Source organism: Artibeus jamaicensis, unplaced genomic scaffold (assembly GCF_021234435.1).
Source record: "Artibeus jamaicensis isolate MK-2021 breed Jamaican fruit bat unplaced genomic scaffold, CSHL_Jam_final contig_797, whole genome shotgun sequence".
Taxonomy (NCBI): Eukaryota; Metazoa; Chordata; class Mammalia; order Chiroptera; family Phyllostomidae; genus Artibeus; species Artibeus jamaicensis.
The window spans coordinates 15,082,284-15,107,827 of NW_026521977.1; the positions used below are offsets into that span (position 1 = coordinate 15,082,284).

Genomic DNA, 25,544 nt, shown 5'->3' on the forward strand with positions numbered 1-25,544 from the left:
GTAGAATATGTTTTCTGGTGAAGAACCTCACCCCACTGTCTTCCCAGATCCTGTACTTGCATGTCATTTAGTCGTCAATACAACTTGAGGATCAATTATGATACAAGAATCATGTGATGCAGGAACCAAGAAAAATCATTGTGTGCCAAGATTTTGCTCTGGATATTAGAGGATAAAGGTGAAAAACATTAGTGCCCTAGAATGGTTTCATTAATATATTCCTTTCTGTGCCCTATTCACAGCCTCTTGCAGTTGACCTTAATTCTGAATAGACTTGGTTCTTCTACTAATTAACCATTTGAATTTGTAAAAATTCCTTTATTTCTTTGAATTTCTCTTCTTTATCTGCACAATGAGAGCTTTGTTAAGCTATGTGATGTCAAAGACTTTGTGTAACATTAAAGTTGTAAATGCTGAATGCAGAAAGATATGACCATGTATTAGAGCTGTATAAGGAAGAAAAGAATCTTTCTTAATCATCTAAGAATTTACTGTAGTATTGCTTTATATCAATAATAACAGCTATAATATATTAATCACCTAATGTACAAGCCTCTGTGATTGGCAGTGATCAAGGCAATTGGAAAGTGTGAAATGAGCCAATTAGTGACTTCAAGAAGTGGATTCTGTGGTGTGATTGGAGTGATAAGTGCAAATTACCGAAGATGGCTGATGCTATAGTAAACAGTGCCACAACAAAACAGGCAATTTGAGGTTTATAAATGTCAGTTTAGATCATGCCCTGTTTAATGAATCATAGGCAGGTATAATACTCATTGCCTTCATACTTCCCCTGCCCTTTCACTTTGTGAATGCCCTAAATTTACAAGTTCTGAATTATCTAACTAACTCCGTAGTTTATGGAATGTGATGGTGAAGTCTGCACCCTGCTAAGGTAGAAGCTCACCAGAACCATCATAGAAAGACTAGAGAAAAAGAACTTCCTCTGAGACAAACACGAAAGAAGAGTTGACGAGTAAATGAAAACCATTAGTTGTGTAGGCCTTCTCTTTACTGCCTTCTACATGGAATTTAACATACATGCACAAAGGCCCCAAATACAGGGCCCAGCAGAAGTCACGCCTGCTTGAGTCTGGTAGGTAGGGTAATAAAATGGTTATAATAATTTATAATTTTAATATGAACATTTCACCTAAAATGTCATATGGTGTGCTTGAGTGTCATATTATTATGTTACAGAATTACATGCTTATGGTTTTGTAATAAAAGGTTTTGTAATTAAAAAAGGGATGTTATTTTTGCCAGACCCTGTAGATAGTACATGGTGAGCATCTTAATGAATATTAGTATTATTTCAGCTAATAAATATTAAAATGAATATTTTAATATCATAATTTCATCGGTATTCTTTCCTTAGTATTAATGTTGGTTCCTTGGTTCTCTTTGTCTAGATTCACGCTCTTGATAACTTCATCAAGTTTAATGGTTTTAAATACTATCTTCATACTAATCTCTCTGGAACTCTAGACTTGTATGCCTAAATAACTTCTTGACATCTCCACTTAGAAATATAAAGAGATCTCACGTTTCATGTGACTAAAGTTGAATACCTGATACTTACCTGAAACCTGCTTTACTTACGGTTTTGCCCATCCTTCCAACTGGTCTGGCCCAAATCCTTAAAGTCACCCTTGGCTTCTCTCTTCCTCTCTCACTCTATACTTAGTCCCTCAGAAGTCTTGCTACTTCCAACTTCAAACTATATTATGAATCCCTACACTGTATCACATCCACTGCTAACAAGCTACATCTTTCACCTATCTCACTGGTAATAGCCTCTTACCCAACCTTCTTGTCTCCTCATTGTGTTTTCAACGCAGCAGCTATTAATCATCATTTTAAAACATAAGTCAGGGCATGCTACCTCTTTGCTGAAAACTCTTCAGGGTAACTATTTTACAGAAAATGAAGAACTTATAGTAGCTTTCAGAGCCCTACAATGCCCAGCCTTCTCATTACCTCTCTGTACCTTGATCACTGTGCTCTGGTCACTCTGGCTTCTTTGCTGTTCCTCAAAATTCTGAGGCATGTCTTTGCCTCAGAAAGAAGTTCTGCGTGGGGAAAAGAGAGAAATTAAGTGTGACGTGAATTAAGTGTGACGTGAATGAATGATTATGTCAACATAGACTTTGAGAGAGAAAGGCCATCGCACTAGCTATTTTCTCTGCTGGGCATGTTCCTCTCTTTCCTTTTTTCCTTTTTCAAATGTTTGCTCAAACATCACCTTCTCAATGAGGTTGACTGAATCACTTTATTAAAATCACAACCCCAAAACATCTGATCTTACTCCTCTCCACTTTATTTTGTATTTTTTAAAAATTTTTTATTGTTGTTCAATTACAGTTGTCCCCATGTCCCCCCCACTACTGTCCCCTGCCCTACCCACCCCTTCCAACTTCCACATTCAATCTTCACCTTCAACCCATTGTCTTTGTCCATGGGCCCTTTATACTTGTTCCTTAACTTGACCCTTCCCCTACTTTCCCCTGCTATCCCCTTGCCCCCATCCCTCTGGTAGCTGTTAGTTTGTTATTTATTTAGACATCTCCAGTTCCACTTTGCTGGCTTGTTTGTTGTGTTATTTTGCACTTTTGATATCATTGACCACCCATTAAATCACATAATTTACTTATTTAAATGTTTATTATCCCCCATCCCTACTAGAATATTACTCTGTGATGGAGAATTCCTTGTTTTGTTTGCTGATCATTCTCAGCAGCCTAGAAAAGTGCCTAGACATTACCCATGAGGGGCATTTTCTAGAGATACGATGTCCATTATTTCATGTAATTATCATTCTGCACGTGCAGTTAAAGAAGATTCATAGAGCTTACCTAACGTGGCTGAAGAGAGTATCTGGTGAATAGTGGAGGTGAGATCTGTCTGTCTCCAAACCTCCTGCTCTTCATAACAGAGCAAGCAAAAACAAGGGAATAGAAGAAATACATGTCTGTGGATGCATTTATATATTTCATGGTTAAAACATCTTTATATAAATGTCTAAATATAAGAATAGAATATTTTCTATTTTAATATAGAAATATAATTGCATAATACCAGAATTTAGATAATTTCTTACACATAGATTCATCTTAATCAGTAACTTAAATATATTCTGCTTTGCCTTGATATTATTTCAATAAATATTATTGCTGAAGGAGTAACTTTATTTTTCTCTCTCCTCAAACAGAAACATACCCCTTATGCAGCCTATATATAGCAACACACTGACAGAAAACTGTTGTCCTTCCGATCATACATTCTGTTTGATGGGTTGTTAAGCCTTACCAAGATTTCATTTGCATTCACTTTAAAGTGAAATAGACTATGTCAATAAGCATCTTCTGATTAATAAATATAATACATAATTGGAGCATTTTTCTGGGTTTTCAACTTAGAATTGCAAGTCAGGTTCTAGGAGAAGGCAGGACAGTTACTCTGTTTTGATTATAAATCCCTATATTTCTTAAGAAATATTCTTTCTGAAAAATGACTGATGTTTGCAACATAACACATTTTTTACATTCTGTAAAGTTATTATTCCCTATTGGTTAGAATGTTATTATATCTATCAAGGGAGATATGCCTTGATAGTGTATGAATCACTTTGTCTTTGAGACATGTATTTCTAATTTGACACTTGTGCATAACTCAGTTGTATACCATTTAGGAGAAGAAAAAATAAAGCATAGCTTTTTTAAATCTGAAATTTAAGGAGCAAGACATCCTAAACCACACATACTATTTTGGTATAATCTATCACCTTTGTTAACATTTTATTGGATATAAATCATAATGTATCAGGTTGCATAGCGACAGTATGGTTCACCAGGCATTCTATTTTTATAACTTTATTTAAAACTGACATGTAACTTGCTGTACCTGAAACCCCAAGTGAGCCAGTTATTGGAGTGTAACAAAGTTTTGACGTCAGAGTAGCTATTTATTCCACTGGAAACCATTAGCAATGCATTACCCTTTGGCACTGCTCTTTCTTTGCAGAAACATGGTTAAAATTTTATAACTGATTTTGACCAATTAGGTTTCTTTCTCTCTTAGAACTAAGAAATTATGTATAATACACAAATGCATATGCATCTGTTTGTATACACTATACCTATGCTTTATATTCCTAAGTTGTATAATATATATTTAAATATTATATATATACACACACTAATATTATCCATATAAAGCCCTCTTAAAGTTTCTAATCAAAAGTCAAGTATTGTGGTTTTATTTTTCTGAATTTTAAGACTTAGTACTATCTTATGGAAGGGGTTTAGCTGCACATTATTTTTGCATATTACTATAGCTGTGCGCTGACTAGCTGTATCATCCTAGCATGTTTGTTGGTATCATTGCTGTCACTGTTATTTTAAAAGGACTCATTAGCATTTCAGTTGCTTTCTACCAACAGTAGATGCTTTGGAAGTAATAGGGCAATATCATTTTGTGCAAATATAATATGATGACTTACAGACAGGTTTTCCCCCTTCCTAACTTGGATTTTCTTTCTTTTTTCCCCCTGAGGGCACTAAACTATGCGCGGTCCACCCGTGCATGCGTGGAGCTGGTCCTTTGCCTCCTGCGCCAGCCGTGCACCAGCTTAGCTCTGCCATTGTGTTCACATTGGATCTGGTGGGACCACTGTTTGGAGTTAAGAGGAGAAAAATATTTCAGCTTTTAAAAAAAATTTAGTGAGCAAGCTGCTTTTAAAACCCTGTACAGAACATTGCCAGGCTTATGTTTGTGAAATAACTCACTTGGGTCAGTGAAGGATATGTCTACGTTTAATCTGAGGAGGGAAAGTTAATTCTCTCTCAAACGTGAGTGTGAGACCTTAAATTCAAACAATAATTATTACTACTACTTTCAGTGTGTTATTTACTTTAAGGATAATCTTCATATATTATTGAATTGATTGTTTTCCCTTGGAAAATTCAAACACATACATAAGTCTAACAGGAGAGCTCCACACTCGTAACTCTTCAAGCATGTCACAAATTTTCCAACTCCATCTCTTCCCCTAAAGCCCACCAAGACTCTTGAAAAATGTGTAGGATGAGTTCTAACTCCAAAAGTGGTAAATTTCTTATAAAGTGTCATAATATGGCACATCGGTTAAAGGTGGAGGTGGAAACAGAGCAAAGAGGGTTAGAATTCCAGGCTGCCGCTACCTCTTGATATTGAACAGATTACTTCAAAATTCTGAATCAGTTTACTGACCTGTAAAATAGATACAGTAATAACTGCCTCAAAGATTATTGTTTTGTAAGGATTAAATGAAGTAACAACCGTATAATCCTTAACTTAGTGTCTGTCTGGCCCATAGTCTAACTCCATAGATGCTGACTATCATTTGTATTATTGCACTTGGTTACTCTTGTCTTCAGGGGCACTGTGGCATGGCACTTAATAGCATGGGTTTTAGAACCTGAACTGTAGCCCTGGGTTGGAATCTCAGATCTGTTATTTATGAGCTATGTAACCTTTCATCTTAACTATGCTGTCTCAGTTTCCTTATGTAAAATGAATATAGTAGTACCTAATTCAGGTGTGTTCGCTTATATGCTTTACTACAAGGAGAGTGCACAGAACAGTGCCTGGTACATAGTAGGAGTTCAATGAATGCTAGTTTAAAAAAAAATTTTATTTTATTGATTATGCCATTACAGTTGTTCTATTCCCCCCTTTCATTCCCCTCCACCCTGCACCCCCCCACCCCTACCATTCCCCCCTTTAGTTTATGACCATGTGTCTCAAGTTCTTTGGATTCTATATTTCCCATACTATTTTTGCCCTCCCCCCTATCTATTTTCTACCTACCGTCTATGCTACTTATTTTCTGTACCTTCTCCCCCCTTCTCCTCCCACTCCCCTGTTGCTAACCCTCCATGAGATCTTCATTTCTGTGGTTCTGCTCCTGATCTAGCTGTCCTTTTAGTTTGCTTTTGTTTTAGGTGTGGTTCTTAATAACTGTGAGTTTGCTGTCCTTTCACTGTTTATATTTTTTATCTTCTTTTTCTTAGATAAGTCCCTTTAACATTTTATATAAGGGCTTGGTGATGATGAACTCCTTGAATTTGACCTTATCTGAGAAGCACTTTATCTGCTCTTCCATTCTAAATGAAAGTTTTGCTGGAGAGAGCAATCTTGGATGTAGGTCTTTGGATTTCATGACTTGGAATACTTCTTTCCAGCCCCTTCTTGCCTGTAAGGTCTCTTTTGAGAAATCAGCTGACAGTCTGATGGGAACTCCTTTGTAGGTGACTGTCCCCTTAGCTCTTGCTGCTTCTAGGATTCTCTCCTGCATTTTAATCTTGGCTTATGTAATTATGATGTGCCTTGGTGTGTTCCTTCTTGGGTCCAACTTCTTTGGGACTCTCTGAGCTTCCTGGATTTCCTGGAAGTCTATTGCCTTTGCCAGATTGGGGAAGTTCTCCTTTATTATTTGTTCAAATAAGTTTTCCACTGGTGGCTGTTCCCCCTTTCCCCCTTCTGGTACCCCTATAATTTGGATGTTGGAGCATTTAAAGATGTCCTGGAAGTTCCTAAGTCTCTCCTCATTTTTTTGAATTCTTGTTTCTTCATATTTTCCTGTTTGGTCATTTTTTCCTTCCTTCTGGTTCACTCCCTTGATTTGAGTCCCAGTTTCCTTTTCATCACTATTGGTTTCCTGTGCAATTCCCTTTATTTCCATTAGTTTAGCTTCCATATGTTCCTCTAATTTGTGACTAAAATCAACCAGTTCTGTGAGCATCCTGGTCACCAGTGTTTTGAACTGTGCATCTGAAAATTTTGCTATTTCTTTATTGCTTAGAGTTATGGGCTCTGGGGCTTTGAGATCTTCTTGAGCCATTTTTGGTCTGTTCGCACCCCTTAAGTATGAGGAGCGGAGCCTTAGGGGCGGGGCAGGGCCTCCAGGGCAGGGTAGCTGGGTTGTGATGCTGTATGTGGGGGTGGGGTCAGAGCCGGGAAATGGTGGCCATCTCTGCTGCCTCTTGTTGCTGGGACCCACTCGGTCCAGTCTCACTGCCCACTCCCTCGCCTGTCTATCTGCGCAGGAATGCGCCACCACAGTCAACCTGCTGCCCTTCACCCTCGCCGGATCCGTCGGTCACTCACTGGGTTGTGCTCACTGGGTTGGCCCTTTGCAACCCCATGCCTGGGATCCCTGCACCTGAGTCTGTCTGACCAAGTTTTCCTGTGCAACCCTGCTCTGCCGGCTGCTGGTTTCGCCCCTCTTACCAGTCAGGTTGAAGCATTCATTGTTATCAGGCTTCTGAAAAGTTCAATTTTCTGTGTTCTGGCTGTGTTTTCTGTTGCTAATATTTTGTTGTCTCTAAACTTGGTTGTGTGAGAAAGCACGGCATCTCCACCTATGCCTCCATCTTGGCGGAAGTCTGAATGCTAGTTTTTATTATACAAAAATTGCTGCATCTGAGCTTCCTGGCATTTGAGAGGTATTTTAAGCCTAGCCCTGGCATTTTATAATGATTAAACAGACCCAGCTAGAAATGATTTGCCTGAAGACACACAGCATTTTTTTTGCACACTTTAGCATCTAGCCCAGTGATCCTGCTAATAATTTTTCAATAAATATTTCAGTGTAAAACTGATTTAACCCAAGTAATTGACACCAAAATCTGAATTAATTCATTTTAGTACTTATTGCAATATCACGTTATTTAACATTTTATTGTTGTTGCATTTTTTTTAAGCGGAGATATGTAATCCTTCCAAGAAACCTGGTTGTGCTGGTTTGAGGTAATTCTGATGCAAGATTCACATTTGGATCATTTCTTTTCTCAAGTGCACAATAGGTTTTTCATCAGGCTGAAAATCTCAGTCTCATGAAACCTTCAGTGACCTCACTGTTCACATTGGTGACATAGATGCTAGATCTCTGTTATTCCATTTCTTTACTGCCTCCTCCCACTCAAGGGTGGATGCTAAAACTAGAGCATTGAATAGACTTTTTCTCCTGGCATACCATTCTACTTTTTTAAAAAGTATAAACATAGCTCAAGGATTACTATATTAAGAAGTTGTTGAATCAGTTTTATCAGAGAGATGTGCAAACAGATGCCCTGAATCAACCTCTCAAAGCTATCTATAGTAGTACTTTGACATCTTGGTCTTGGACTTGACCTGAGTTTAACTCAGCTTTACCACCAGTAGCTGTGTGACCTTGAGCACTTGACTGATTATTAAATATTTATTGACCACCCATTCTATTTTCTTTTAGTGTGCTAGATAATTGTAAAGAAAGATGTATAAGATATATATTCTCTAAGTCCAAATTCCAATAATTATAAACTGAAGATAAAAGTGTTTACATTATACAATTTATACAATTATGATGAAGGTCAAACTGTGATCACCTAAGGTAAAAGCATTCTATGAATAGAGACATTGTGCACTATTATTAAACTGTGGAGGGACTGGGTGTTACTCTCTTTGCTCTTGTATTTAACACAGTACCAGACACATCAAAGTGTTCAGAAAATGTTTATAGCAGACTAATATTCTTAAAAATTTCAAAAGCATCTGTTAGTGGGTGGAAGAATATTAACGTTTCAGAATGTAAACTGAAAAATATAGAAGATTTATTCTTTATATTTTGTAACTGGATTCCATATATACTCAGAATTTTGTGGAACATTTCTATAGAGTCTTCTGGAAAAAAACATGGTGTTACACAAAGTCATATTTATACTTGCAGTGTTACCAGGAGGCCCTACCTTCTGCAAAGTAATGTGGGGTTTAAATTAGGGAAAAATTTTAAATTGCTGAAGTCTATTATGACCAAGAACTGGTATTATCATTTTTTTACCAACACATCTGTTTATTTTTCCTTATTATTGAATATATTGGGGTGACACTGGTTAACAAAACTATACCGGTTCTAGGTGCACAGTTCTACAACACATCATCCATACACTGCATTGTGACTTTACGACCCCAAGTCAAGTTTCTGTCCATCACCACTTACCCCCATGCCCTCCTCCACCTCTCTCTACCTCTCCCGCCCCCAGCAGTCACCACAACTGCTGTCCATGTCCATGAGTTTTTTTCCTCTTTTTTATTGTTTTTATGGAGCTGGAGCCAGAGTTAGTCTCCGGGTTTTAAAATAATGTAATCTATATGCCATATATAAATACATTGAGTGGCTAAATATGTATTTTGTACCCAAAATTAATAATAATCTTTGAATATGAATAATCAAATCTAATTGACATGGTAGTCAACTTTGTAATATCCTTCTAATTATTTGGACAGTATATATTTATTAATGTTGTTAAATGGATTAGAAATACAAGCTTCAGCACACTAGACCACACCTAAAAAAATCTTTTATGCGGTGTATTTCAAGTTAATAATGTAGGAAGTGAAGTCTTAAAATTTTGTAGACCAGAAAGTGTCAGTATTAAGCAGTATGAACCTGACCCCCCCCAAAAAAAATCAGATCCTAGAAATTATCCTTACATTGTACTTCCAGGTTTGAACCTAACTTACCCCTTTGAAAAATAATACCACTCAAGATATACATAAACCAAATTCATGTTGGTTTGGGAGATTATGTCCTGCTAATACACACTCATATATTCTTTTAAAATGAGAAATGATACATAGTAATCAAAGGAATAAAAGTCAGCAACTGAAAAATGAAGACAAGCCTTTCGGAGAAATGTTCCTAAGAAATTGTACCGCTAAAAGAAATTTTCTCTGACACACACCCTGCTAACTAATTTGCATTTAGTGAAGGAATGAGTTTTTCCTACCCCCACTGAACTTAAACCAAAAAAGCAATGAAAATTCACACTATAAATTTTGAGTTTTCATGAACATTTTTCAAGAGGTCAGAAAGGCCATATTTTCTTTTCCTTAGACTAAAACCATTAGCTATTTGCCACAATTCTCATGTCATATTATATAATGACCACACTGAGTTTTTAAACTAATGAGAACGACCAGCAGGAGGAAGGTTTGCATGTCTTTTTCTTCTCTGGATGCATCACTTTAATATGCTCGTAGTTGTTAGCAGCATTACCACTGAGTACTCAGTACCACCAGGAGAATGGGGCACGTCTTCCTAGGGCATCAGTTTGACTTGTTAAAGTCAATATTGTTTTATGATTAAACATTATTGTATATTAAAATAAATAGAGATATATCATGGACTAGATAAAATGCACATTAACTTAAAAATTCAAACATCAGAGTTCATGGTCTGAATTTTGAGCTAATGATGGTTCTCTTCCTTTGAAAAACACTGCTGACATTTTTTCTTTATTTTTAAACACTTGATTGTATTTAGTGATTTTTATTTTTTTATCTAAAACTGAATTTAAAGTTCCATTTTAAAGTCTCATGTATCAAAAGATACTAGGGTGAACTGGTAATTTTAGACTTACACACTAGAATTAGGCCAGTTCCTGTATGAAGACAGGTTAGTACTCCCTCGCCACTTCCCTTGTGTTGGTGACTTTACTGCTAGAATTTCTCTCTTCATTCTGAGAGGGGATGACATACACACCTACTCCTCAAGCCTCATTGTTCCTCATGCTATCATCTCTTCCTTCATGTGGCACCGTTATCCTTTACCATAACAGGAAGCATTTAATTTTTCTTACTCATTCATACTTGTTGTGCATACTTAGTTTATAAAACGGTCTTCAGCCTCAAGGGTTTACCACTCCTCATGGTCTGGATAGATATGCCAAAACCTCTTCTTTTTCTGGCTGTATCTAACCATTGCTCCTTACAAAGGGATATGAATGAGAACCCCCTCAGGAAAATCCACAAAATAAAGCATCCTTGTCATGATACTGATTTCAGTCAGTAATTAAGCACCCATAATTCCAGAAGATTGCGATATTCTTTCCATCGTTATTTCTTCAAATAGGTTCTCAATCCCTTGCTCACTCTTTCTCCTCCTTCTGGGATTCCCACGATGCAGATGCACTTCATGTTGTCCCAAAAGTTTCTTGAGCTCTCCTCATTTTTTTTAATTCTTTTTTTATTTTTGCTACTCTTTCTGGGTGTTTTTTCCTACCTCCTCTTCCAAATCACTGATTTGATCCTCTGCTTCATCTAACCTACTGTTTATTCCTTCCAGTGTATTATTTATTTCAGATATTGCATTCTTTATTTCTGATTGGTCCTTTGTAATGGTTTCTTTGTCTTTTTTCATGCATTGAATGTCCTTATAATCCTTACTCTAAACTCTGTGATAGATTGCTTGCCTCCATTTCATTGAGTTCTTCTTCTGGATAATTCTCTTGTTATTTCATTTGGGGCCTACTTCTTTGTCTTTTTATTTTGGCTGTCTCTTGTACATGTTTCTATGTATTAGGTAGATCTGCAAGGACTGGTGCAAACCTATGTCAGATGCTGCCTATGCCTGGCCCTGGGCAACTTGTTTGGAGCAATCAGGAGTCCACAGTGTGTGGCTCCTTCTGTTGAGTTCACTTGTATGTGGAAAGAACCAGGCTATACACCAAAGTTCACTTTTACCAGCACCAGGCCCAGGAAGGGGTCTGCTAAAGTCTCAGAGCTCCCATAGATTTGCCTCCCTCCCTGCAGGCTTTTTGTAGGGTTAAAGAGCGAAAGTCTTTCGGCTGCAGTCCTCGGCAGCAGGGCTTAAGCACCACAGGGAGGGGAAGAGTGATTCCTGTAGGTGGCGCTCTTTCTTCCCCTCAGGCTGATGCCACTTGGAAGTAAGCCCTCTCTGTCTGAGTAAGATGGCTTCTGCAGTGTAGGGAACTACTCAACGCAGGGATCCTGGCGGTTGTTCCTTCAGTTCTCTTCCTAGAGCCACTGACTCCAGACTCTCCATTTGCATCTCTACTTCACTCTGCTCTTCGTCTGCTAGAGCTCAGGGTAGGTTCTGCAAATCAAATTTTGTGTGTTGGCCCTTTAAGAGGCTCTCTGCCTCTCTAGTAACTCTCGCTGGTGGGCAGAAACGGGGCTACTTTTCACAGCCAGGTGTTATTTGGGTTCTTTTCCCAGTCCTGGCGCTATAGGCTGGGGAGACCAGCTTGGTGTTTAGATCCCACACTTCTCAGGGGAAACCTCTGAAATATCCCTCTGGAACTTCAGCTGCTGCTTGTTGGAGCCCAGCCAGCCTGCTCGCCCCACCTCTGCACTCCCTACCAGACTCATCATGGTGAACACACTTCTTCCATCTGTCTGTGGTTTTAAGCCTTCTCTCCAGCTAGTATTCAGTTGGTTATTCGAGATGATTTTTCTATGATTTAGTTGTATTTCTAGTTTGGTCCTGGGAGGAGGATAGTAGAGCTTCCACTTCCTCCTCCACCATCTTGCGTCTCTCATGGTATTAGACACTGAATTAGACACGTCTAGGTTAAATGATTTGGCCCCTTCCTGTCTGAATTCAGGCACCCCACATCAACAATGCCAAGTATTCAAAACTATTAGTATTGAAGTCATAATAGAATATCCTGTATAGAATCAATGGGCTATTTTGCTAGTGTATGTCCATGGTGATTATTTAGAGCCTGAATTCATCTAAACTGCTTTCACAAGATGTGAATTTTAGAAAGTGCTGCCTCAGAGAAAGGGACACTTACTCCACACTAAGCTTTGCAGTAAACTGGGTTAGAAAGTAGTAGGAAAGGCCTGAGAGTATCTACCATACAGGAGCCAGACCTTAGAAATCATGGAAGGAGCATTTTAAGACCATTTGCAATTACAGTCTGATAATTATTACTCAGAAAAAAAAACATTTAAAATAAATCTTTCTACATATGAAATGAAACAAAATGTTTTTCCCCTGGGACATTTTGAAGTACCCCCAAAGGGAAAAAAGAATACTCCCCAGAGCAATTTTGTTGGAATAGTATTGTGATTGTAATACCATCCTTCAAAGTAAAGTTCTCCTCTTCATTGAATGAATTAAATATTGAGCTTAACTGAATTCTCTGACTTGGTTGGTATGAATGGTGAGTTTTATTTCCTGTCTTAGTAGAACATGATAGCATTTTTTCCTTTTTAAGTTCCTCCATGATATTGTGAGTGGCAAGACATGAACAAAAACTTAAAATGCACTCTTTTAAATTGATTGACTGTGATTATACAATGTTTCCAGAAAGCTTCTCATAACTCTTGAAAATGTGAAAAATAAATCTAAACCTTATGTCCTTATAACAATTGTATTCAGTTAAAGTTATGAGAAATACAACTGCATAACTATGTCTTTCTCCAAAACCTATATCAGTATCCTATGTATCTTACATTTCTTCCTTAGCAGTTTGATTACATTTAAGTATAGTAGAAAAAACATTGAGTTAGTTATTACCAAGTGTTCTCATCTTTGATGCCTTAAAAATATAGTAATGCCTTCAAAATCATCACCACCTTCATCCCAAAAAGATGTTTGTTGACACTTACAATTTTTTAGGTGCTGCACATACAAAAAAAGTATATGATGACATGGTCTGTATGACCCTTAAGAGGCTTAGGGTCTTATTACAGAGGCATCAGGGTACATACATAAAAAGACAAGTAATATTACAAAGTAGCATATACTGAGTGCCAGATGAATAGCAGTCCAGAAGAAGTTATCACTGAGCATTGTAACAGTACACTATCTATATGACAGAGAAAGAGGGAGGGGGAAGAATGAATATTAATTGGAGGGGAGGGGATTTAAGCACCGAGGAAATAGATGTTTTCATGTGAAAATTATATAGAATTAGGGTTCAGTGTTTGAATATCACGTAGAAAGAGTAAACGGCAATGCTAAAAAAAAAAGAGAGGCAGCAAAGAAGTTCTCACCAAGAAAATTTCTTATTAGAATTACTTGTTCATATCTAATTTCTGTTATATTAAAGTAAATAAATAGCCCTGGCTGGTATAGCTCAGTGGATTGAATGTGGGCCTCTGAACCAAAGGGTCACTGATTTGATTCCCAGTCAGAGCATATGCCTGGAATGTGGGGCAGGTCCTCAGTTTGGGGTGCATGAGAGGTACCCACGCACTGATGTTTCTCTCCCTCTCTTTCTCTTTCCCTTTCCCTTCCCCTCTCTGTAAAAAATAAGTAAATAAACTCTTTTTTAAAAAAGTAGGTGAATAGCTCTATGAGGGGTCTAGATGTAATGAAACCTTCTCTAGGGCATGTACTTGGGAAAATTGCATTTTTATTTGGTATCAGAGATCGATTTCCTGATAATATTGGCCTGAAACCGGGACCAGAAGAGGTCTTCTATTTTTAAAATCGTTATATATTCATTTAATAAACATTTACTACATCCCTACTATTTTAAGACAATTATAAAGCTCTCTCTCCAGCCCCGTCCTCTCTCAGCGTTACTACTGCACACTCTGCTACTTCACAGTTACTGCCTGGGTGCCAGTCTAGTGAGACCATTCCTTCCATATGCAGCTGGATCAGTATGCTCACGTTGTGTTCACTTTTGTTACACCCATGTTCCGCCATGTGCAGTGCACACTCCTGGCCCAAATTTTTGAGGGAAAAATAAGGATGAGCCTTATACATGGATAGTACTAATTCTGTATCTATATAAATGTTTTTAATTCTTTTATTTATGCTTTTGTGTTAAAAGTATAATTCTAGAAAGCAGTAATGATATCCATATGCAAAACAATACCCTGGAACATGATAACCTGTGTTTCTATAAATATAAATAAATAAATAAATAAATAATTGGATTAAAAGATTAAAATCAAAGGGTTTTTTTTTTTTTTCCCCTGAAAGTTTGGGCCAAAAACGTAGGTGTGCATTATACACAGCACAATACGGAATTTTGTCCATGAGAGAGATTGACCTTCGGTTTTCTATCTTTTTTTGTAATGTCTTTGTTGAATTTTACTGGCCTTGTGAATTGAGTTTAAAAATGTTTCCTTTTTTTAATATTTTCTGGAAAAGTTTATATAATATTGGCATTTTTAAAAATATATATTATTAGCACCATTTAAATGTTTGAAAGACTTATGGTGAAGCTGGGTATGTTTACAACTCACAGTAGCCATAGGACTGTCTGTCACATATTAATACATGGAAAAGTTATGGGGTTTGCTAAGCCGCTATTCCAGAATGGAGGAGGATAACTCCATGGAATAAATTTTGAAAGGGTTACTGAGAGATAGGAATACAATTGCATTTTAACATTTCTGAAATGGACTTTATCCAGTTCAAGGTATGAGTTGTGAATGAATGACTAAATCAATTTTTTAAAAGTATTTTCTGAAGGGAAATAAAACGTTCAATGAAGACAATCCTATCAAAGATTTTGAGCAAGGATATCTTTTAATAATATTTAAAAGTGATCATAATTAGTATGAGAATTAAAATATCTTAGATATATATAAGTATGTCTACAAAGAGTTCTGTGTGACATGGTAAACATGAACATATCAGAAAGTGAACAATTCTCAAACTCTAACAGGGGGATGATGAAGTGGAAGGAGAGATACAGCCTAATAGTGGCACATAAAAGGGGTTGGAGAAAAATTCTTTGTAGTCAAAAGGTCACAGCCAGTCTGCCCTGCATTTGGTGTGTTTGGAGCAAATTCTTGCCATTGCTTCCAATTCCCAATTATCAGGGACCAAATTATAACCAGAGTCTCAAAGGGAAGAAAAACAGCTTGGAGCAGAGGGGTAGAGGTAATATTTATTGAGGGCTTTCCTGTGCCTAGGCATCTTAGTAGGTGTTCTCATGTACATTAATTAATATACTCTTTGTAAAAGCTCTGTGACATTGAAATTGCTCAGTTGTCTGCATAGTACAAGTGAGGATTCTGAGTCTTGAGGGAATACATAATTAGAAAGTTAACAGTCTGATTCAGTTTGACTCCAGAACTTGTTGAGGTATTTCTACCATAGCAGAATACCTCAGAGAGGAAAATTTAAACACCACAATATACTAGAACTGAAATTGAGGGAATTTAAATAACTTGCCCAAAGCCACAATTAATAAGTATCAGAGTGAAGATTTAAAGGTGAGCCTCATGATTCTGTTTCCCCTTTTCACTCCACCGCTATTGTTTTAAGAAGAAATAAACATTTTGCTCCGTGGTTAATATATGTTTGTACATATACCTTTCTGTGTTGTGTGCTCTTGTTCATTTTTGTATTTCTGTGTCCAGCATGTGGTAGATAATCCTTATGCAGCAAATATTTATTGAGTGCTGAGTCTGCATACCTGTAGGTATGAAGAAATAGCAAATATTTAAAACAATTAAAGCACTTTAATTTAAAAAAGACAAAGTAGGAACAGTTGTGGATCATGACAAGGTCATAATGGTGAAGAGTTTGAGTTCTGAAATAGTGCTAAATAAACAGAAACTTGAGAGATGTTACAGTGTAGTGGTTACAAACGTAAACTATGGAGCCAGACTGGACCGATTCTGCATTCTAATTCCACCACTTCGTATTTACAGTACGACGGGGGGAGGTGACTTCCCTCTGTGCTTGTTTCTTCACTGCAGAATGTGGGCTAGAGTGCCTCCCACCAGAGGATGAGATGATGTAGCACCTACTGCGGGGTCTGGCACACAAAGTGCTCTCCAAGTGTCTGCTCTTACCTTTGCTTAAATATGAACTTCATGTTTCATCCACTGTTTTGGCTTTCTCTAAATTGCTTGCTTGCTTGGGAAGCCTAATGAAGTGGTAAAAGCAGCCATGGCCCCTGATTTGTGCCTACAGACTAATGAAATTTAATGACTGAAAAATAAGGCAGCACACTAGGATTTGTATGGATTACTGCTGATACTGACATGATGAAGACTGGGATCCACATAGTAAGCACATCTCCCCCCTCCCCCGAAAGCGATTTGGATTTTGCTCTTCTTATATCCTCTTATGGAATATTATCACCAAGTTGTGCCCCAAATGCACACACAGAATGAATGTGTCCTCTTTCCATGAAGTGGTAGTTTGTTTTTGTAGTCTTGGAATATAAAATAGTCTTGCTTTGGTCAATGGGATATTAGAAAATGGGGAATACTCAGAAACATTAAATGTGCTTGTGCATTGGGGTTGCCCTACCTACCTCAGTATACCTTTGGATCTACCACTTTGGAGAAACCTGGGCTGGCCATAGAAATGCTAGAAACATGTGCTCCTGTTATCATCCTACCCCAGTCAACTGCCCAACATGTGAGGCCATATGGGGCCAGCTAAGCCTTAGTCAACCCACTGTCAAAAGAATTACCAAGTAAGCCCAATCCAAATTGCCAGGTGATAGAATATGAGCTAATAAATTATTATTTTAAGCTATTCAGACTGGAGGTGGTTTGCCACGTATTAAAAGTTAAATGATTCAGGAGTCCAGACAAAACCATCATTAGTAGTCATTTCTGTGGACTCTGTGTTTTTGTCAGTTGTGTATTATGGTAAGGTATGTTATTGAACTTGAGATTAGAGGTATATAATGATTTAAAGCATTTATTTAGTATTTTTGTTAAAATAGAGGAGTGTTAAACTCTAGGAGAATAAAAATAATAGTGATATTTACCTTAGTCTCCAAATTCAAGATTTTTGTTGAAAATTTGTATTCAAACTTTACATTTTTAAATTGCTTTATTCAACATCAGTTTGTGTAGAACCTGATTCTACACAAATAAATCTCTTCTCCATCAAACTGAAAATTATTTAGCCCTGGGCAACAAAAAGTACCTTTTCACAGCAAGCATTTTGTAAGCCATGGGGCTTCTAAAGCTGAAATAGATAAGTACTCTCATTAACTACAAGATGTTCAGCCCTGTGCGTTGGATCCACTTTTATGATTTGTAGGGTAATTTATCCTTAACACCTATTGTTAGACTATAATGCAGTTAGAAAAACGATGAAGTTCCATCTTCAAATCTAAATCAAATACACAGAGAATGGTAGCTACTCTTAAATTACTCAAGATTAACAATACTTTCATAGTCAAAGAACCTCAAAAATGGCTTCCAACAACCAACGTATCCTTGGCAATCTACTGCTAAGCACCTTGTCTTCCCTTGGGATTGGGTTGCAGGACCATTCTCTTGTAGCATGTGCCTGAGTTAAGAGCAGTGTTCTCCTTACAACCTGGGGAGCCTAGGGTAAACACAAATGATGACAACATGACAACACAGTGTGCATTTGTAGTTATGGCATAGGGCCCTTGTTTGGTTCTATTTTTTGTGACCACCATGATCCTTTCTGTTACTTGTTTTATAATGTAAAATGCATATGGAAAAATACTGAAATTTAAAATTCAAAAGAAAGAAGAAGAGGGAGGAGGGAAGGAAGAGAGGAAGAGAAAGGACCCAAGGAAGGAAGGGAGAGAGAAAGGAAAGAAAGAAAGAGAGGCAGAGAGAGAAGAATGGGCGTGGAGCCTGCCTGTCCAGGAAAATTAGCCACAACATAATTGCATATATGAAATAATGTCCCAGGGTCTGAAGTGGAGGCTAAGTTTTCAACATATTGGTCAATAAACTTTGTGGATGGTTTCTTTACTCTGAGAACAATCTGGTAATTCTAGAAACATGTAACTGATGTAGCATCAGAAATCTCTGCCTTAAACACATGATTTACTTTGTGGTGTTGCCTTATGGTTACTTTTTTCCCCTATGATATACTCATACTTGTATATCATTATGCTGACTTTTGTACCACAAGGATTACACTTTTGTTATTTACTCATAGTGAGGCCAAAAACTGTATCAGTATTGTATATTACACAGTTACATTTGAGGGCACTCAGGAATGCAAACATCTGCTATAAGATATTACTTTTATTTTACAAGTGTATTAGTGTCCAGCCAGATAATAGCTGTAGTGGCTAAGGAATCAAGACTGGGCAATAGTGATTTGTTTGAGGCTTTTGCTGTAGTGTAAAGATTTTTATGATTAAATATAATACCTGGATCCTAAAAGGATTGTAGAAAATGTGTAGGTGCGGAAATTATACTTAGATCTGAAATAATTGGCAAAACAAAGCTGCACAAGTACAGTTATGGAGGAAACAGGCTCAGCAGTGAGGTTCATGAGAAACGGTCAAGGGTATTAGACAGTCTAAGTCAACATTGTGAAATAAATTCTAAAACTGTTTTGAACTTGAGCTGTATTAATATAACAACTAGAACAAGGGAGGCAAGAATCCACTTTATTCTGGGCCAGTCATTATGGAATTTAGATCTAGGGACATCAGCAAACTGGAACACATTCAGAAAAGAGCAGCCAGCACAGTGAAAGAATTTTTATATGGGGAATTACAGAAGAAACGAGTTGTTGTATTTAGAGAAAAGAAGACTTAAGGACTGCAATTGATGCAATAGTTATAATGTTTTTCATTTTGAGTGAAAGAAAAACCAACTCAAATTGGTTTTGATAACTAAGGTAATTTACGGACTCACATAACTCACAAGTTCAAAACATCCCTGCTTCTCTTCGGCCCCCCCAACCATACTTGATTTTCTCTCCCTTTCTCCTTCCCTTCCTCTAAAAGATGAATAAATAAATTTAAAAAAAAAAAAAAAACAAGTTGGACTTCAGGTGAGGCTCAAGCAAATGGCTGGGCTATTTTTTTTCTTTATCTCCTCCAGTTGTGGCTAAAACTGCTGCCACTCTTTCCCTTCTTTGGGTTAAGATCTCTGGTGGTGATAATCAGGGCTATGTGTTTCTTTCATATCAAGTTAGGTTCTGAAAAAACATTTTTCTTCCAGTAACTCTTTGGAAGAGAGAAAGTTTCCCTCCAGTCCCTAGGAAATATCTCTTGTATTTTGTCGGCCAGAATTGTGACACATGCCAATCTCTGAACAAATTACAGAGGCCATGGGAATAGTGTGTGCAAATTAGCTTAGCTTATCAGAAATCTACCTCTTGAGCCAAGATATATATCCATCAGAATTTTCAAGAGAAACAGAACCAGTAACTTAACATACATACATACACAGACATGTGTGTGTGCATATATATACATATATAAAGATATTTATTTCAAGGATTTGGCTCACACAGTTGTGGAGACTGGCAAGTCTGAAATTGGTAGGGCAGGCCAGCAGGCTGGAAATTGACATGGGCCGATACTGCAGTCTTGAGGAAGAATTTCTTCTTCCTCTAGGAAATCTCAGTTTTTGCTCTCAAGGCCTGTCAGCTCATTGGGTGAGGCACACCCGGATTACTGAAGGTGATGTCTTTTAGTTAAAGTGAACTGATAGTAATATTAACCGTATCTACAATATATCTGACAGCAACACTTAGATGCCTGTTTGATTAGGTGATTGGGCACTATAGCCTATGCAAGTTGATGCAAACCATCATAGATATGATCAGTCTCTCCCAAAATACTTGGCTGCAGTTTTGAGGTCCCATTGGAACAGAAAGATGGGCAACTAAGAGGAAGCCCACAAATATCCCTTACAGTAGTAGCTAACAGTAGGTATGTGAAAAGCTGCCACGGGTCCTCGGTTTTCAGTTATTTTATGTGCACTGATACCAGAGACAAAAGATAGAGAAATAGTGAGGAAACAGCTCTCAACTTAACTAAAAGAAAGAGTAACATCAGTGAGAGAGGAACATCTACCAGTCGTCTCTGGTATGCACCCTGGGGATTGAACCCACAACCTACATATGTGCCCTGAGTGGGGACCAAACTCATATCTTTTTGGTGTATAGAACTGCACTCCAACCAACTGAGCCACTCGGCCAGGGCAAGACTGGCTTAAAACACACGTACACACACACTGTAGTGAGTTCTTATTACTAGGTATTCATACATGATCTATATTACTATAGTATAAGGCATAAAACTAAAGCCCAATATTATGTGTTCTTGATCTGGGGGAAACTGAAAGAGCCTTAAATGGCCTAACCACAAGTTCTGCTCCCCAATCTATTCCCACAGACAAGGTTCCTTCCCCACAGGACCCTTCTTATCAAAAGGATCAGGCACAATATCTGCTTATACCTGAGTAGCAGGTTCAGCCCCCTGCCAGCCATCAAATGATCCAGTCAAGCCAATCATGTTCTCTCATGAGAATCAAGGGGACTCCATCCTCTTATACCAAAAACCCTGTTTCTCCCAGCCTCTACTAACAGCAGTGCTGTTAGTAGCATTTTACCTACAATAGAACTCCTTTCAAAATGAGTCGATCCTCCCAAATCCTGTTGCCACTTTATCCACTAAGTTTACGTAATATTCTAAATCCTGTGTTCTTGTTCAACAGTCTTTACAGTATCTTCACCAGGAGTAGATTACATCTCAAGAAACCACTTTGTTTGCCCATCTACAAGAAGTAACTCCTCATCTGTTAAAGTTTTCTAATGAGATTGCATAAATTTAATCACATCTTCAGGTTTCACTTCTAATACTAGTTCTTTAGCTGTTTCTACCACATCTGCAGTTACTTTCTCCACTAAAGTCTTCAGCCTCTCAAAGTCATCCATCAGGGTTAGAATCAGCTTCTTCCAAACTCCTGCTAATGTCGATATTTTGACCTCTTCCCATGACTCACAAATGTTCTTAATGGCATCTAGAATGGTGAATTCTTTCCAAAAGGTTTTCACTTTATTCTGCCCATATCCTTCAGAGGAATCACTGTCTGTGGCAGCTACAGCTCTACAGGATGTATTTCTTACTAAAACTTGAAATGCAGAATTATTCCTTTATCTATGGACTGCAGAATGGATGTTGTGTTAGCAGGTGTGAAAACAACATTAATCTCCCTGTACATTTCCATCAGAGCTCTTTGGTGACCAGGTGAATTGTCAGTGGGCACTCATATTCTGACAGGAATCTTCTTTTCTGAGGAGTTTGTCTCAACAGTGAGTTTAAAATATGCATTGAACAATGTTGTAAACAGATGTACTGTCATCCAGCCTTTGTTGTTCCATTTCTAGAGCTCAGGCCTAGTAGGTTTAGCATAATTCTTAATGACCCTACGATTTTGGGAGTGGCTTCATCTCAAAGTCACCATCTACATTAGCCCCTAGCAAGAGAGTCAGCTTGTTCTTTGAAGCTCTTTGAAGATAGGTGTTGACTTCTCCTTTCTAGCTATTAAAGTCCAAGGTGCCATCTTCTTTCAATAGAAGGATGTTCATCCTGCACTGAAAATCTGTTGTTGTGTGTAGCCACCTTCATAAATGATCTTAGCTAGATCTCTAGGTAGCTTGTTGCAGTTTCTACATCAGCCCTTGCTGCTTCGCTTTTCCTTAAACCACATGAACCAACCTCTGCTAGCTTCCAGCTGTTCTTCTGCAGCTCCCTCACCTCTCTTGGTGTTCATAGAATGGAACTGAGCTAGAACCTTGTTCTGGATGAGGGTTTGGCTTATGGAAATGTCATGGCTGGTTTGATCTATTCAGACCACTAAAACTTTCTCCACTCTAGTGTTAAGGCTGTTTTACTTTATCACTTGCATTCACTGGAGTAGCACTTTTAGTTTTTTCAGGAACTTTTCCTTTGCATTCATAACTTGGCTGTTTGGTGCAAGAGACCTTGCTTGTGGACTGGCTCAGCTATTGACATGTCTTCCCCACTAAGCTTAATCATTTCTAGCTTTTGATTTAACATGAAAGAGGTCTGACTCTTCCTTTCACTTGAAAAGTTAGAGGCCATTGTAAGGTTATTAGTTGGCCTGATTTCAATATTGTTGTTTTTCAGGGAATAGAGACATCCCAGGAGAAAGTGCTAGATGGGAGAATGGCTGGTCAGTGGAGGAATCAGAATACACACAATGTTTACTAATAAAGTTCACTGTTTTATGATGGTGTGGATTGTGGCAATCACAACAGGAACATCAAACGTCATTGATCACAGATTACTATAACAAATATAGTAATAATGAAAATATATGAAATGTGAGAATTACCAAAATGTGACTCAGAGACACAAAGTCAGCAAATGTTGCAAAACTGGCACCTGTCGACTTGCTGGACACAGGGTTGCCAGAAAACTTCAGTTTGTGTAAGAACCACAGTATCTGCAAAGCACACTAAATCAAGGCACAATAAAATCAGTATGCCTGTATGTACATAGAAATTTGTTTATCTGTCCACGATTAGCACCTATCGGGTTGTTATGCAAGCTGTTTATTTATGTATTTCTTCTTTTCACCTCAGAGCTCAGAAAGACATGCTTCATTAATTATTTTTATTAATTTTGTAAAAACCTCCAAGTAGCATAATGTTAGACATATAGTGGATATTCAGTGAGTATTTGGTTAGGGAATCTGAAAATGACTGTCTTCATCAGAATTTGAGGGAAAAAACACAATGATCTGTGAATTTCTCCTTAAACGTTATAATATACAAGTAAAGAGTTACAAATATGGTTTCCCCAACAGTGTCAAAATCCACACTCAGCCCACCCGCCTGTAGATGGAGGAAATGCGGTCTTGGGAATGTTGCCCAGTTTTTCTCTTTTCATTCCCCTTCCAAAATGCGTGCCAGTTGCCTTATGGCTTCTGAAGAACCCTGAAGGCAGCATCTCACTTTGTGTAGGAAGGAGCATTAGTATAGCTGCAAGGTGATCCCAGCTTCTTGTCTGTCTGTTGATTTTGAACGCTCCCTTCAGTTCACAATCCTTGCTGAGAGCTAAAACATTGCTTCTGCAGAAAGTGTTTATTTCAGTGCGCAGCTTCCCAGCACCCCTATTGTAAATTATGGGGAGATACGGAGAAAGCGGAAATGGCTGGCTTGAAGATTTTTTACTTTTTTTTTTGTTGATTTCTGTTTTATTCCTTACTGAATTTAAATTGGCCTACTTATTAAATTTATTGTTTTTCAATTTTTATTGAGATAACTAAAATACAAATACAGTACCGTAGAAGCTTCATTGTGTACAGCATAATGATTTGACTTTCATGTGTTGTGAAGTTATTACCACAATAACTTTAGTTAACATTCATCATCTCATGTAGGTATTAAAAAGAAAAAGGAAAAAGGTTCATTTCTTTGTGAGAATCCTTCAGAGTTACTTTTCCCATCCTTCAGTGTTAACTAGTAATCACGTTGTACGCTGCATCCCTAGTACCGATTAGCCTGGAAGTTGGTACCTTTTGAGCACCTTTATTCAGTTCTCCTTTCCCTCTCCCTCGCTTCTGGTAACTGCGAATCTGATCTCTTGCTCTGTGAATTTTAATTTCTCTCACTCTCTTTTTTCTTTTTAGATTCTGTATATTAGTGCAATCATACAGAATCTGTCCTTCTCTTTCTGAATTATTTTACTTAGCATTATTATTTCACCCATGTTGTGGCAAATGGCAGGATTTTCTTATTTTTTGTGGCTGAATAATACTTCACAGCTTATTTATTCACTCACTGATGGACACTTAAGTTATTTCCACAACGTGGCTATTGTAAACATGTGTGATGCTGTTATGGACATGGGGGTGCAGACACCTTCATAATAGTCTTTTCATTTTCTTTGACTGTATTCTAAGAAGTGAAATTGCTGGATCACATGGTAGTTCTATTTTTAATTTTTTTAAGGAAATTTTATGCTCTTTTTTTCTAGTGGCTGTATTAATTTACATTCCCACCAACAGGGCACAGGGTTCCCTTTTCTCCACATTCCTGCAAGCATTTGTTATGTTTAAATTTATTCGTTTTATAGATTTATATATGTGTCTTTTTCCGATGCATCAGTTTAATAATTTTTAAAAGAAACAATGAAATACCTAGTCTGACAAAGGAATTTGTTTAATTCATCAATTCACTGTATATCTTCAGAGAGGTATAAAATAAATTGTGCTCATTGGCAGAAGTAAAATCACTTAAGTCACCCCTGATATTAAAACCAAAGGTGTAATTTCCATGTCCACATATCTTCATACAGTACCAAGCATGTGTTTGGCACTTGGTAAATATGTATTGGTTAAATAATTTAATAATAGGATGTGCTCCTTCCACTGAGCACAGACATCAAGAAAGACTTTAATGTAACAGCATTGTTTTCTCCATCTCCTGGGTTTATTCACAGTAAACAGGTCCGAGCTCTGCTGGGCCAGTTCAGCCAGGCAGAAGCCTTATTAATGAAAGCCGGCGTGCAACCAGGCACTTTGGACGGAGTTCTTTTGGATCTTGGATGTTCCTCCATGCAGCTTGATGCTCCTGAAAGAGGTTTTTCCCTTCGTAAGGATGGCCCTTTGGACATGAGAATGGATGGTGGCAGGTGAGTATCTATAAAGCATTTTTCCTCCACAACAAGAAATCAATTTCTCAAAAGCACTCTGAATTTAATTTCCTTTTAAGACAGCAGAATTCCCATTATACGCCCACACCTAACACTATCCATATATAATAAATCAGTTTTGTTTGCTACTCATTGTAGCTTTTTGTGTTTCTCTAGACTTGGGATTCTGAAAGAAAAACCATTGCTGCCTTTACACAAAATAATGAGGAGGGTAACTTTCATACTGGTTATCTCTTTTACGGATACAGTGTGAGCTTTTAGACTGCTGACAATGGTGATACGTATGGCACTGAAACAATGGCTCCATTTCTACATAGGCCCAACTTTGTCTGTTGTGAGAAGTAAAAAGGAACTGTGTCTAATGCA

General features: G+C 37.6%; 1 protein-coding gene across 3 annotated transcripts in view; it reads left to right on the top strand.

Moving 5' to 3' along the window:
* The window catches only part of METTL15 (methyltransferase like 15), a 174,766-nt gene that overhangs the window by 105,844 nt on the left and 43,378 nt on the right, over window positions 1–25,544 (top strand). For all 3 annotated transcript variants that reach the window (XM_053673056.1, XM_037146038.2, XM_053673058.1), the window contains one exon: window positions 24,966–25,157. In XM_053673056.1, the coding sequence (XP_053529031.1) occupies window positions 24,966–25,157 (192 nt within the window). The remainder of the gene's footprint in view (window positions 1–24,965; window positions 25,158–25,544) is intronic.